Raw genomic sequence first — 14,794 nt, forward strand, 5'->3', positions numbered from 1 at the left:
ACACTTCTTCAGCGGTCTTCTGGCTCCATTTTAGAGAGCTTTCTTAGCAATATCTATTCCATTTTGTTTTTTGCTTTCACAAGCTTAAGCTGATGCCTTATTTGGGAAAGCCTACTAGCTTATGATTGGTTGTCTTTAGGTTTCCATTACTCTCCCCTACTGTGGGCTAGCCAGGCATGTGTAGGACCTTAACTTCCCACACGAGGGATGGAATCCATGCCCTCTGCATTGGGAGCTCAAAGTCTTACATACTGAATGGCCAGGGAAGTCCCTAGGTTTTGATTTCTTAACACTGAGGCATTTGCATGCTTCAGTTTTGTTTATACAGGCTTTTCAGGGCATTAGAGCCACCTCAGTCCAACAGCCTCCTTATTTAATTGATTTAAAAATACACAGAAGTGGAATTAACTTACTCATGCTTAAAGATCTTGTTTAGCTTATATATTCTGCAATAGGGCATATGTACCTTCAAGCAAGGCTGTTGGTTAAAACTTTTGTTTCCTAGAGCCAACAGGAACCTGCTGAAGCTTGCCTTAAGTTACAAACTTTTCCCTACAAGACTAGAACCCTCAAAATGTCAAAAATAAAAACTGTGTAATGTATCTTTTTGATACCCCAAAAAGGTCAGCACTGTGCTTTGCATATAGTAGGTGTTGAGTGTTTGAAAATATGTTATTTCCCAATATATTATTTATGATGAAAGATGATGCTGTGAAAGTGCTGCACTCAATATGCCAGCAAATTTGGAAAACTCAGCAGTGGCCACAGGACTGGAAAAGGTCAGTTTTCATTCCAATCCCAAAGAAAGGCAATGCCAAAGAATGATCAAACTACCGCACAATTGTACTCATCTCACACACTAGTAAAGTAATGCTCAAAATTCTCCAAGCCAGGCTTCAGCAATATGTGAACCATGAACTTCCTGATGTTCAAGCTGGTTTTAGAAAAGGCAGAGGAACCAGAGATCAAATTGCCAACATCCGTTGGATCATGGAAAAAGCAAGAGAGTTCCAGAAAAACATCTATTTCTGCTTTATTGACTATGCCAAAGCCTTAGACTGTGTGGATCACAATAAACTGTGGAAAATTCTGAAAGAGATGGGAATACCAGACCACTTGACCTGCCTCCTGAGAAATCTGTATGCAGGTCAAGAAGCAACAGTTAGAACTGGACGTGGAACAACAGACTGGTTCCAAATAGGAAAAGGAGTACATCAAGGCTGTATATTGTCACCCTGTTTATTTAACTTATATGCAGAGTACATCATGAGAAACGCTGGACTGGAAGAAACACAAGCTGGAATCAAGATTGCCAGGAGAAATATCAATAACCTCAGATATGCAGATGACACCACCCTTATGGCAGAAAGTGAAGAGGAACTAAAAAGCCTCTTGATGAAAGTGAAAGTGGAGAGTGAAAAAGTTGGCTTAAAGCTCAACATTCAGAAAACGAAGATCATGGCATCCGGTCCCATCACTTCATGGGAAATAGATGGGGAAACTGTGGAAACAGTGTCAGACTTTATTTTTTTGGGCTCCAAAATCACTGCAGATGGTGACTGCAGCCATGAAATTAAAAGACGCTTACTCCTTGGAAGGAAAGTTATGACCAACCTAGATAGCATATTCAAAAGCAGAGACATTACTTTGCCAACAAAGGTCCGTCTAGTCAAGGTTATGGTTTTTCCTGTGGTCATGTATGGATGTGAGAGTTGGACTGTGAAGAAGGCTGAGTGCCAAAGAATTGATGCTTTTGAACTGTGGTGTTGGAGAAGACTCTTGAGAATCACTTGGACTGCAAGGAGATCCAACCAGTCCATTTTGAAGGAGATCAGCCCTGGGATTTCTTTGGAAGGAATGATGCTAAAGCTGAAACTCCAGTACTTTGGCCACCTCATGCGAAGAGTTGACTCATTGGAAAAGACTCTGATGCTGGGAGGGATTGGGGGCAAGAGGAGAAGGGGACGGCAGAGGATGAGATGACTGGATGGCATCACCGACTCCACGGACTTGAGTCTGAGTGAACTCTGGGAGTTGGTGATGGACAGGGAGGCCTGGCTGCTGCGATTCATGGGGTCGCAGAGTCGGACACGACTGAGCGTCTGATCAGATCTGATCTGAATGGTGGCTCAGAGGTTAAAGCGTCTGCCTGCAAATACAGGAGACCTGGGTTCGACCCCTGGGTTGGGGAAGATACCTGATCTGAATGGTGGCTCAGAGGTTAAAGCGTCTGCCTGCAAATACAGGAGACCTGGGTTCGACCCCTGGGTTGGGGAAGATACCCTAGAGAAGGAAATGGCAACCCACCGCCGTATTTCTTTTTTTTTTTTTTTCCCACTCCAGTATTCTTGCCTGGAGAATCCCACGGACGGAGGAGCCTGGTGGGCTACAGTCCACGGGGTCGCAAAGAGTCGGACACGACTGAGCGACTTCACTTCACTTAGTGGGTTATTAATTAGTAAAACCAGATCGAGTCTCTTAAAATAGGACTAAATTCCTCTCCCAACCGCAAAGGCAGCTTCGTGTCTCCTCTCCTCTTTAAGTTCTTCCCTCACATATTAAAAAGAAATAACTTTTGAGGTGTTAGGTTGAATCTCTGCAAGGGAAGGGCAGACGATAAAGTTACTTTTCTAAGAGGTCAGATACTTGTGTCCCCAGCATGCGGTAGTTACCAGTTGGAGGTTTGCGGACTAAGGTGTCAAGGCTTTTCTGAGTTCAGATGTTACCGACAGAGCTTTTAGGCAGCCCACGGTCCCCTTTAAGGTCCGTGTGGATTGTTCTGGGGATGGGAGTGTTAGCCGATTCGGACGCGAGCGGCTGCTCGGCTCGCGCTCAGCCCGGTCGCTCCTCTTGGCACCTTCCATTGGCCGGGACCGTTTTCGGCTCTTTGCCGCGCACGGGGGGAGCCACGAAGCCAACAGCCGTCGGAGCCCGGCGTCTTGCTCGCGGCCCCGGACACGCCGAGCGAGGTGCCGCCTCGGGCCAACAGTCGCGGCTCCTGGCCGGCTGGGGCGGGTCGCAGCTGCTCGCGAGGGGGGGACGTGGCAGGGACCGTGGTCCCCCCGCCAATGTGCGGATGGAGACTTAAGACATGGCTCTGGGAAATGAGCCACAGACGCTGTTAAAAGACACAAACCCGATGTCTTGGAGCCAAGAGCCTAGAGGAAAGGAGCTGAATCCGGAGCTGGGCTCCGGACACCTCGGGCGGAGGAGTAGGGAGTCCCCGGGGCAGTGCTCGCGGCCCAAGTGTGGGCGGAGCAGGTGTGGCGGGGGGCGGGTAAAATCACGTGGTGAGACCGCGCGTGCGCCAGTGTCTAGGGCCGGGCCCGGAGATAAATGCGGCCGCCGCTTTGAGGCATCCGCTCTTCTCCGCTATGTCCGCTGGTTGGCCGCGCGCGGAGGTGCTTCTTACAGAAAGGTAATAGTTGCATCCACTCATGCTCTCTTGAGCTCTCTTGAGGAGGGTTTACCAGTTAACGATTTAGGGATGTGTCTACATTTTAGATTGAGTTCTAGTTGATAGAGGCAGATGTGCAATAGAGAACTAAAAATGTAAAATTCAAGGCCAGTAGTGAATTGGATATGTGCTGGAGCGTATATGCTTTCCTTGTGTCTCAGCTGGTAAAGAATCCGCCTGCAAATGCGGGAGACCTTGGTTCAATCCCTGGGTTGGGAAGATCGCCTGGAGAAGAGAAAGGCTACCCACTCCAGTATTCTGGCCCGGAGAATTCCATGGACTGTAGTCCATCGGGTGGGTGGCAGAGAGTCGGATACGACTGAGTAACTTTCACTTAGGACACTTTTCTCTTTAAAAATTACATTTTGACCACGTGTGAAAGAGTAGTTGAAAGCAATTTGAGTGACGTTGAGGACTTTAATGAAATAGTCACAACTGATAGAATTGTTAGTTTTAATCAAACTGATAGTAAAAGGAAAGAATGGGTGTTATTGCGTGTGTTTGGTGGAGCGGAAGGTTACTTAGGCAGCCGTACTTTCTTTACTATTGTCTGAAGCTGTGCTTTCTGGATACATTCTTTGGGTTAAATGATACTTTAATGTGGATTAAACGTAAAGAGAAGGGAGAAACCTCGCTCTTTTCCTTCCCAATGATCTAGGCAGCGGCTACTAAGCCCAGCTTTTCCTCTACAAAAACTGTATTTACAGCCTGGTCATTGCTGATTCCTAGGGGTTGAAGGAGACAGCTGCACTTCTGTTTCAACGAAACTTGAAAACAGTGGCGGAAGACAACATGGAGGTGAGGCTTCCCCTCGTGCCTTGCTGTGTGACTCTGGAGTCATCCCCGTGATGCACTGTGGGGTACATTCCTGCCTCGCCAACCCGGGGATGTAGGTTCTAGGACACCGCGTGCGCACTAAAATTCGCGGATGCCCGTGTCCTTTTTGTAAAATGGTTGTAATTCACGTGGTTATTGAGTACTTAGGATGTGGCTTTAACAACTGAAGAATGGAACTGTAGTAGACTTTAAAATTAATTAAAAATATTTCATTATTGGAAAAAATGGAAATATGTTTGGAATAACTTGGGTATGTGAATCTTTTTAAAGGTACCTTTTTTTGACATTCAAATACAGTTAAAGCATTTCTGATTTTGAAATATTTCAGATATATTAGTTAATTATACCTTAAAACTATTAAAGATAGGCTATGAGAAGGTTGCATATTTGCATATTTTTTGAACAGCAATGCTGTAGTGCATTTTGGATTTCTTTATAAGACTGTATACACAAGTCAAGAAGCAACAGTTAGAACTGGACATGAAACAACTGATTGGTTCAAAATTGAGAAAGGAGTATGACAAGACTGTATATTGTTATACCTTGCTTATTTAAGTTCTATACAGAGTACATCAGGTGAAATACCTGCCTGGATAAATCAGAAGCTGGAATCAAGATCAGTGGGAGAAATATCAACAGTCTCAGATATACAGATGATACCACTCTAATGGCAGAGAGAGAAGAGGAACTAAAGATCCTCTTGATGAGGGTGAAAGAGGGGAGTGAAAAAGTTGGCTTGAAACTCAACATTCAAAAAACTGATCATGGCATCTGGTCCCATCACTTCATGGTAAATAGAAGGGGAAAAAGTGGAAGCAGTGACAGAATTTTATTTTCTTGGGCTCCAAAATTACTGCAGATGGTGACTGCAGCCATAAAACTAAAAGATGCTTGCTTCTTGGAAGAAAAGCTATGACAAACCTAGACAGCATATTAAAAAGCAGAGACATCACTTTGCTGACAAAGGTCTGAATAGGCAAAGCTACGTTTTTTCCAGTAGTCATGTACAGATGTGAGAGTTGGACCAGAAAGAAGGCCAAGCACCAAAGAACTGAGGCTTTTGAATTGTGGTGCTGCAGAAGACTCTTGAGAATCCCTTGAACTGTCAGGAGATCAGAGCAGTCAATCCTAAAGGAAATCAGTCCTGAATATTCATTGGAAGGACTAATGCTGAAGCTGAAACTCCAATACTTTGGCCACCTGATAGAGCCGACTCATTGAAAAAGACCCTGTTGTTGGGAAAGATTGAAGGCAAGATTGAAGGCAAAAGAAGAAAGGTGCAGCAGAGGATGAGATGGTTAGAAAGCATCACTGACTCAGTGGATATGATTTTGAATTTGACCAAACTCTAGGAGTTAATGAAGGACGGGGAGGCTGACATGCTACAGTCCATGAGATTGTAAAGAGTCAGACATAACTTAGTGACAAAAAAACACCAACAATAATTTAGGAACAACAGTAACAGTAGTTATGGATTAATCATGACATTATTTTGTAATGGGAGTCATGTCAAGGAAATTTTGACATTTGTAATAGGAAAACTACTTAGGACTATTGCAATAAGAACATTGCTTTAGGGGAGAGAGGTGGGGCCCAACTCTATGCAATAGACACCTGGGGATATACAGCATGTGAGCAGAGTAAGGGAATCAGTGGATGGAAAAGAGAGGAGAACCCCATCAAGGGTATGGGGTTCTTGCTAAACCTATTTGATAGGATTCTGAAGGTGGGCCAGTGTGATCACATATTGAAGTGTCGGATGAAGTGTGTGATCAGATATCAAGTGTGGGTGACTTAACAGGATACCTGCTAAAACTGTGGTAGGCCAGCCAAAGACAGGACAGGGTTCAGGAAGGTGTAGTCAAAAGAGGACACAATCTAACTTCAGTTTGGTTAAGGAGAGTCTTTTTCAGTTACAGACAGTTTCTAGCCTCCTGACCACCTGGACCCCAGGGCTTCCCTGGTGTTTCAGTGATAAAGAATCTGCCTGCCAGTGCAGGATACGCAGGTTCAAGCAACTCCTACAGCTCAACTCCAGAAAAATAAATGACCCAATCAAAAAATGGGCCAAAGAACTAAATAGACATTTCTCCAAAGAAGACATACAGATGGCTAACAAACACATGAAAAGATGCTCAACATCACTCATTATCAGAGAAATGCAAATCAAAACCACTATGAGGTACCATTTCACACCAGTCAGAATGGCTGCGATCCAAAGTCTACAAATAATAAATGCTGGAGAGGGTGTGGAGAAAAGGGAACCCTCTTACACTGTTGCTGGGAATGCAAACTAGTACAGCCACTATGGAGAACAGTGTGGAGATTCCTTAAAAAACTGGAAATAGAACTGCCTTATGATCCAGCAACCCCACTGCTGGGCATACACACTGAGGAAACCAGAAGGGAAAGAGACACGTATACCCCAATGTTCATTGCAGCACTGTTTATAATAGCCAGGACATGGAAGCAACCTAGATGTCCATCAGCAGATGAATGGATAAGAAAGCTGTGGTACATATACACAATGGAGTATTACTCAGCCATTAAAAAGAATACATTTGAATCAGTTCTAATGAGGTGGATGAAACTGGAGCCTATTATACAGAGTGAAGTAAGCCAGAAGGAAAAACACCAATACAGTATACTAATGCATATATATGGAATTTAGAAAGATGGTAACAATAACCCTGTGTACGAGACAGCAAAAGAGACACTGATGTATAGAACAGTCTTATGGACTCTGTGGGAGAGGGAAAGGGTGGGAAGATTTGGGAGAATGGCATTGAAACATGTAAAATATCATGTATGAAACGAGATGCCAGTCCAGGTTCGATGCACGATACTGGATGCTTGGGGCTAGTGCACTGGGACGACCCAGAGGGATGGTATGGGGAGGGAGGAGGGAGGAGGGTTCAGGATGGGGAACACATGTATACCTGTGGTGGATTCATTTTGATATTTGGCAAAACTAATACAATTATGTAAAGTTTAAAAATAAAATGAAATTAAAAAAAAAAAATCTGCCTGCCAATGCAGGATACGCAGGTTCAATCCCTAGGTTCTGAAGATCGCCTAGAGAAAGAAGTGGCAACCCACTCCAGTATTCTTGCCTGAAGAATTCTATGGACAGAGGAGCCTGGGGGGCTAGAGTTGGACACAGCTTAGCATATATGCACTAGCTGGACCCCAGGCCTTACAGTTCAGTGTGGCTAGGAGACTTATGATTGTTTTATTAAATGAATTCATAAGTAATTTTCCCTTCAACTGACCCTGAGTTATAGGGGGCATTAAAATCAGATGATAATTTAAAAGACATGAAAGGAGGCTTAAATGAAATGAAGTGTGGAGGAAGTACAGTGCCACCTAATCTTAGGATTTGAGGTGATTCAAGGGCCTATATTCTATGAAGTGGTTGGGGGAAATAAAACTTTTCTCTTATTTAATTCCTGAAGTCATACATGATTAGAACACTTACCTTTTTTTTTGTTGTTGTTATTTATAAACTTTCAGTGCAATAGTGTGGTTGATGGAAACGTTGAAGAAGTTCCCAGCAAGAAGGTAATTAAATTTAATCCTCCATTATACAAACAACGTTACCAATTCGTTAAAAATTTAGTGGAGCAACATCAACCCAAGAAGGTAGGTATTTCTCTTTCCAGATATTTGCTAATAATGCCTTCTGTAATGCTTTGTCAAATAAAAATATCTTAATAAGGACCTAACGAGTAAGCAGAGGCTATACAAAAGGACTTTTGCAAGGGGGGAAATGGTTTGCAATAGGGAGAGCATCTGTCTTCATGGGCAAAAAGGAATTTTCTTTTATAGAGAGGAGGGTGAGGAGAAGTAAGATAAAAGAGTGGTGTAATTGGATAGAGGAAGGTGTGAACCTTGAAACCAGCCTATTACCAGGGAGCAGTCCTTGGCTAAATGTAGTCCAATGTTCAGGGGCCTGGAGGGAGGAGAGAATTTGGGGACAAGTAGTCAAGGTAATCATTCTAAGCAAAGAATGGGAACACTAGGCAACATCTGTGAGTGTGGGTAAGATGGTACCTTCTGAAAACTCTTGGTGGAAGTACAAAGCATGGGGGATAGGAGCACAGAGCTCAGGTAAAATTCAACATTGCAAGTTTCAGATGTGAAGGAGATCTTGACATTTTACCACTGGATGTGATCTTCATGTGGTTCACATTTCTAGAGCATTTAGTCCGCACATCAGGTAGACAAGTCTTGTGGACAGAGATACTGTGGTTCTTTTTAACTAGATAATAATGGTGGAGGAAGGCAAGGAGCACTTGGCATCCATCCGCTTTCCCTTTGTAGCAGAGGTATGTGATCAGTGCTGGCACTGGATTCTCTCTTGGTGACACTTCCCTTCTGTGCCAGTTCTTTTTTTAAAAAAATATTTTATTTATAGATTTGGCTGTGCCAGGTCTTAGTTGTGGCATATCGGATCCAGTTGTCTGATCAGGGACCGAATCCGGGTTCCCTGCATTTGGGAGTGTGGAGTCTTAGTCACTGGGCCACCAGGGAAGTCCAGTGTTTGGATTTCATAGGACCAGGGAAACTGGCTAGCCCAGTGAACATCTGAAGTCTGTAGGGCTAGTTACAGGCTAAAGGATGGTCGACTTCTTAAGAAAATGGTAGCTTCTCTCATGAATTAAATTAATCTTTACAGACTTCTCTCTGCTAGGTGGTTTACAGTTAGTGATAGGGCTCGTATATATTTAGTATAGTTTCAGCTCCATTCTTTCTTTATACTATTATATAGTATATAATATACTATTTAAAAATTAGTGCAGCTCAGTGCTTCTGTGATATGCTTTCTGTAGTTAAGATTTTCCTTTTTCATTTCTGTGCTCCCCTTCTCCCACCATTCCATAAATGTGCCTGCCCCAAAGAGGAAAATTAGTGAATAACCATGGGTGCAACTCAGATACTGTGTATCTTTTTGGGTGTTGGTACTTTTAAGTGTTTGTCATGAGTTATCTTCATTTGCCCTTTTCATAAAGTAGACTTCAGAAGTATATAGATAACCCTCTGTGGTTAATGAAGACTATTGTGTGATTAAGAAAGTCAGATATAATAAAAATCTTAAGAATGTATGTGAATATAAATTAAGGGGACTAGATTAACAGATTAGACCATATCCTAGTCCGTTTGGTCAGTATCCTTTTTTAAATCTTGAAGCTTCTCAGAGGCACAGACCCCTCTCAGAACACTTGGCCTGTCATAGGTGCTGTTCCTATGCCAGGCCCCTAGGGTTTACCTTGAAAACGGAATTAGTTTGTTTATTTCTAATTATTTAGTTTTGCTTGTGCTGGGTCTTCACATCTGTGCGGGCTTCTCATTGGGGCGGCTTCTCTTGTTGCAGAACACAGGCTCTGGAGTGCGGGTTTAGTAGTTGTGGTGCATGGGCTTAGTTGCCCTGCGGCATGTGGAATCTTCCCAGACCAGGGAATCAAATCTGTGTCCCCTGCATTGGCAGGCAGATTCTTAACCACTGGACCACCAGGGAAGTCCATGAATTAGTTTACTGTCCAAACACTGTAGTAGGTCTTGGGAAGTTAACAGGACCTATTTTTCCCTCTAGGTTTTCAATGTATCAGGTTAATTTCCTTTTTATTTTTCTACCAAAAAGGTATGTAATTTTTCTATCAAAAATATATTATGTAATTTTACTGATACCCAACTCTTTCTGGAAAAAAAATGCTTGATCATATGTGATTTTTGGCTATAATGTCTTTGAAATAACATTCTTTCTCATCTACAGGTTGCAGACTTGGGGTGTGGTGATGTTTGCCTCTTAGCGATCTTAAAATACCAAAAGTGCGTTGAAGAGCTTGTTGGAGTAGATATCAATGAGGGGAGACTTAAGTGGAATGGGTAATACTGAATTCTCCAAAATAATTATGCATTAATCTAAAACCAGTGGCACTATTAATTATAGTTAGAGGAAGTATTTTTTTTTCTTGGCCACGCCATGCAATTATGGGATCTTAGTTTCCCGCCCAGGGATTGAATCCAAGCCCTTGGCAGTGAAAGTTTGGAGTCCTAACCAATGGATTGCCAGGGAATTCCCAGATGAAGCGTTTACTTACACCAGCTCTATACAACTTGTTTAAAAGAAGGCACTATGAGAGCTGCAGGCTCACCAAATAATGCCTTTACCATGACACTAATTGGTTCTATGTTGTGAATAATATCTAGAAGTTCTGTTTACCTATGTAGAAAGTATAGCCTCAATTCAGTAATTAAGGCCATCAAAGCACTGCAAATTCAGTTTCAAATGGCAAAGTCCAATGCTGAACACCAAGATAACATAGCAGAGGATTTAAATTGCCACAGCACTGGGGCAGAGGCCCAAGGCCTCCTTCAGTGTGAATGAGTTGCTTGCTCATATATGACTTCTACAGTTCCTTTTAAGAATGTTTTTCTTCTAAAGAACAAAAAATTGAAAAATCACTGATCCAGAGTGAGGAGAGAGAACCAAAAGTATTAATGATGAGAGCAATATCAAATATAAAAATCTTGTTCTCGTCGGCCATTTAATGCCTCATGAGAGAGGAAGTTACCCTGGGACCTTGTGCTTAATACGGCAATTCATGGAAATGGGCTATGTCAGACTTAACCAGTGTAGGCAGGAGATAATTTATCAGAGGGTCAGAGTTTCTGTAGCTGGTAAGATACTCTAAATAGATTATATGTGTGCAAGTGTTCCTTCTGCAATAATGCTTTGCAGGTCAAGGCTGTCCCCATGTGTAGGGGATCATCTGGATCCCCGAGAGCTGGATTTAGCGATTACCTTGTATCATGGCTCTGTTTTAGAGAAAGACTGTCGTTTGCTTGGATTTGACTTGGCAGCATGTATTGAATTGTAAGTATGAAACTGGTTCTTACTATACACATTCATTTGGAAAATATGAATTAATCAGTCTCAGTAAAGTTAGTATGCTAAATATTTGTCATAATCTGAGTTATTTGTGGAGAAAATTGCTTGTCAGTTGGGACTGGGTTTTCACTGGCTTTTTCCAGCTTTTTGTTTGGAGATGATTTCAAGTTTATAGGTTAAGATAGAAAATGTATATAGTACCACAAACACCCATCTCCTTTATCCTGATTCACAGGTGAACATTTTCCATATTTCCTTTATCTTATGTACATGTGCTCTCTTGTTTCCCTCAGTCTCCCTTTCCCTCCACACATTTTTTTTTCTGAACCGTGTAAGTGTAGGTTTTACTCTTTGCCCCTAATAAATTCAGTATTAAACAGCCAGTTCCCTTTTTGTTATTGGTGGTGCCTCATGGCTTGCAGGATTTTAGTTTCCTGACCAGGGACTGAACCCAGGCAATAGGAGTGCAAGCACCGAGTCCTAACCACTGGACCACCAGGCAGTTCCATGGTTCTCTTTATTTTTAATAGGAGTATTTTTCAGTTTTGGCTCTTAATGATTAGATTCCTGGAATACAGTAGAGCTCTATATTTGGGTCCTCAGGTCGTTCGATCTGGAGGCACTAATGTCTGTTTGTCCCTGGGGAGGTTAATTTTGCTCTCTCCAGTCAAGGTGTGTTTGTGCTTGCTTAGCTGTATAATTACTGCCTTCCAGCCCCAAATAAGCAGCATGGAGACTGCACACCATGCACATATCTTGTTACTCATCCATATTTCCCCCCTTAACTTGCCTATATTATATGGTGGTAAATGTTTTTTTGTGGTTTCAGCAGTTCTTTGTATTTACTAGTCAGGAGCCCTCCCACCTCAGTTAACCATCATCAGTGTGAACTCATGAATTCCTGTGTTTTTTTTTTTAATGGATTGTGACTGACTTTATTTTGTTACTCATATCTTCCCATGATTGGTCAACAGCAGTGGAGGGATCCTTTCAAGCTGGCATCTGTGTCCTTGTGATATGTCTGGTTTTTGTTTTTTTGAGCACTTACTTCCTGTTATAACAAGATGTACCAGACTGGTTGTCTACCTTTCCTTCCTCATCTGCCATTTCTGGTTCCTTTTAATGGGAAATGGTATTCACAAACCAAAATATGTCTCTAAATGACCTTTAGTAGTAGTTAAGTATCTTATTCTAGGGTCAGTTTGCCTACTATTGTGCCCAGATTTCCAGTGTTTAGTAACATGTTCTCTAGAGCAGTGTTTTTATTTCGTTTGTATTTCCTATTGCCTGGCACACAGTAGGTGCCTAATGCTTGAAATGACTGACGGAGAACATTAGAACATTGGTTGAAGAGCAAGGCGCAGTGATCAGTGTCATCTATGTGTAGCCTGGGTCTGAATGTCATTTTTAAGATTGACTATTCCATTGTATATATCAGTTTGCTTATCCATCATTTGTTTATTTTTAATTGCCTTTTGGCTATTGTGAAAAACGTCAAACTATGTTTCTCTTATCTGGTCTGAGAGGTCCATGGTTAGACATTGTTTTGCTAAATCAGTTAGGGAGCTACTTGCAAGTGAAGCTGGGTTTCATTATATCTTTCTCACTGACCACTTTAGAATAGAACATTTTGATTCAGAAGATCTGGCGAAGTTTCCTGAAGTTGTCTTTGGGTACATGTGTCCAGCCATGATTGTCATCAGCACACCAAACTCTGAATTCAATTCCCTGTTTCCATGTGCAGTCTTTAGAGATTCAGATCACAAATTTGAGTGGAGCAGAATGCAGTTTCAGACCTGGTGAGTTCTTAAGTGTCTTTTTTGTATGTGACTACACTGGAGTTTTAAACCATATGAAATCTTAGTATCTACGGTTACCATAATAAGTTATTTCTTACTTTACTCCAACAAAATTGATTCCCAGAATGCAACTTGGCATATAATCATTAAGGAACTACCATATTTGGGCATTTATTTTCTCTGTCGAGTGTCGAAAGTGTGTGTGGGCACTGCTACCTTTCATGTGAAGGTATCAGGAGTTATCTCCCAGAATGGCGTGACAGATGGTCATGTTCTGGCAAAACTGCAAACCCAAATAGGAGCTGGGATTATAGCCCTTCTGGTTTCTTTGTCCCTGCACGCTGTTCCATATTCTTATGGTTACTGGGAAACTCACACTGTCATTGCCTTAATGCGCTTTGCAGAAATAAGCAAAGCCAGTGATATGGCCTCATGTGATGTTGTAGGAATTGCAGTTTATTTTAACTTGTAATTTTTATGTTCTGTCCTAACTAGAAATGGTTGTTTTAGTTTAGAAAATCATCTTTTCTCTTTGTTTTGTTTTTTAGGGCTTTAGATGTGGCCAGTCGCTACAATTACTCGGTGGAGTTTACTGGTGTGGGGGAACCACCCACAGGAGCTGAGGATGTTGGCTATTGTACCCAGATAGGGGTCTTCCGGAGAAAAGCAGAAGCAGCTAAACTGGCTGTTTTGGAGCATCATGGTGAACATGTTTATGAAGTTGTGAGTGTTCTTTGTATTCTCAGAGCAAGTTCATTTACTGGGATGGTGAGATAAGTCCCCATTAGAGAGAGGTGTGAATGACATTCTTTTGAGGAGAATCCCATGCCCCATGATCTCCCAAAGCATGTTACAGAGATGATCTGCTGGTGTCTTGGAAATACTTCCCCAGCAGCTGTGCACTCCACCCCCATCTTTGTAGTCTGTTAGGAAAGAGGAAAAGCAGCAGCAGTTTCTGTGTAGCTTGATTTAGGACATGACTTGAAATTGAGTCTTGAAGCTTGTCAGACCCATTTTGTTTGAGGAGATGTGTATGGTAAAGAATATGTTGAAGAATGTGTCTATATGCTAGGAATTTTTGACCCTCATAACTGGGACATTCACAATAGGTAAGGTTTGACATGTTCATGTGCTTAATTATATATACAGTTAATTCTAATGTGCTAAAAAGTTACTAGTGGTTTTGAAAATTTTTCTTCTATTCCAGATCTTTTTTTTTTTTTGCTCCTTCAGGTTTATACAACCTCGTACCCAAGTTTACAGCAAATAAATTACCGTAGACGTGTGGTGATTTATCTAGTGTACCGAGAAGTGAGCAGATTGAAACAGAAATACCAAGTGAGTTTGAGACAGCATGAACTGGAGCCTGAGTTCATAGCCCCTGGCAACCAGACAGGAAAATTCACCTCAGACCTTCCAGTTCCAGTACTCACTGAAGATGACAAAGCCATGGAGATAGCTCCCCAACCTTTCTGTATTGAAGATAAGTTTTACGTACCCCTGCAAAGAATCATTGCTTATCCCAGGCTGGGGCACTTATGCGGTAATGTAGAGAAGCTGAGAGAGTTCCTTGGTGACGTGATTGAACTGAACTGTGATGGTTCTGCAGTGAAGGTTGACTTGAACGATTGTAGTGACTTTTGAATCCTTACATCCTGAAATTCAGGATCTTCACAATAATTGGGCTCATTTAGAATTTAAACGTTGTGCAGTCATAATTGAGGTAGCTTTTCATTTTAAAATCACCTGACTTTTATGGTTTTTGGTGTGTGTGTGTTGAATGTTGATATTAAAGAGTTTTAAAGAAAA

The 14,794-nt window shown here is 42.0% G+C and overlaps 1 protein-coding gene across 2 annotated transcripts; it reads left to right on the forward strand.

Annotated features, from left to right (window-relative positions):
- The first annotated feature begins 3,312 nt into the window (after positions 1–3,312).
- On the forward strand, positions 3,313–14,794 carry HENMT1 (HEN methyltransferase 1). Of its 2 annotated transcripts, none has more exons than XM_027536339.1 (8): positions 3,313–3,418; positions 4,187–4,255; positions 7,808–7,936; positions 10,068–10,180; positions 11,037–11,171; positions 12,806–12,985; positions 13,534–13,708; positions 14,219–14,794. In XM_027536339.1, the coding sequence occupies exons 2-8, from the start codon at positions 4,250–4,252 to the stop codon at positions 14,627–14,629; spliced, it is 1,149 nt and encodes a 382-aa protein (XP_027392140.1). In that variant the 5' UTR covers positions 3,313–3,418; positions 4,187–4,249; the 3' UTR covers positions 14,630–14,794. The 2 variants fall into 2 exon arrangements, with proteins under 2 accessions (XP_027392140.1, XP_027392141.1); XM_027536340.1 differs by having other exon boundaries at positions 3,319–3,418; positions 4,165–4,255.

The sequence above is a fragment of the Bos indicus x Bos taurus genome, chromosome 3 (assembly GCF_003369695.1).
Source record: "Bos indicus x Bos taurus breed Angus x Brahman F1 hybrid chromosome 3, Bos_hybrid_MaternalHap_v2.0, whole genome shotgun sequence".
Classification (NCBI taxonomy): domain Eukaryota; kingdom Metazoa; phylum Chordata; class Mammalia; order Artiodactyla; family Bovidae; genus Bos; species Bos indicus x Bos taurus.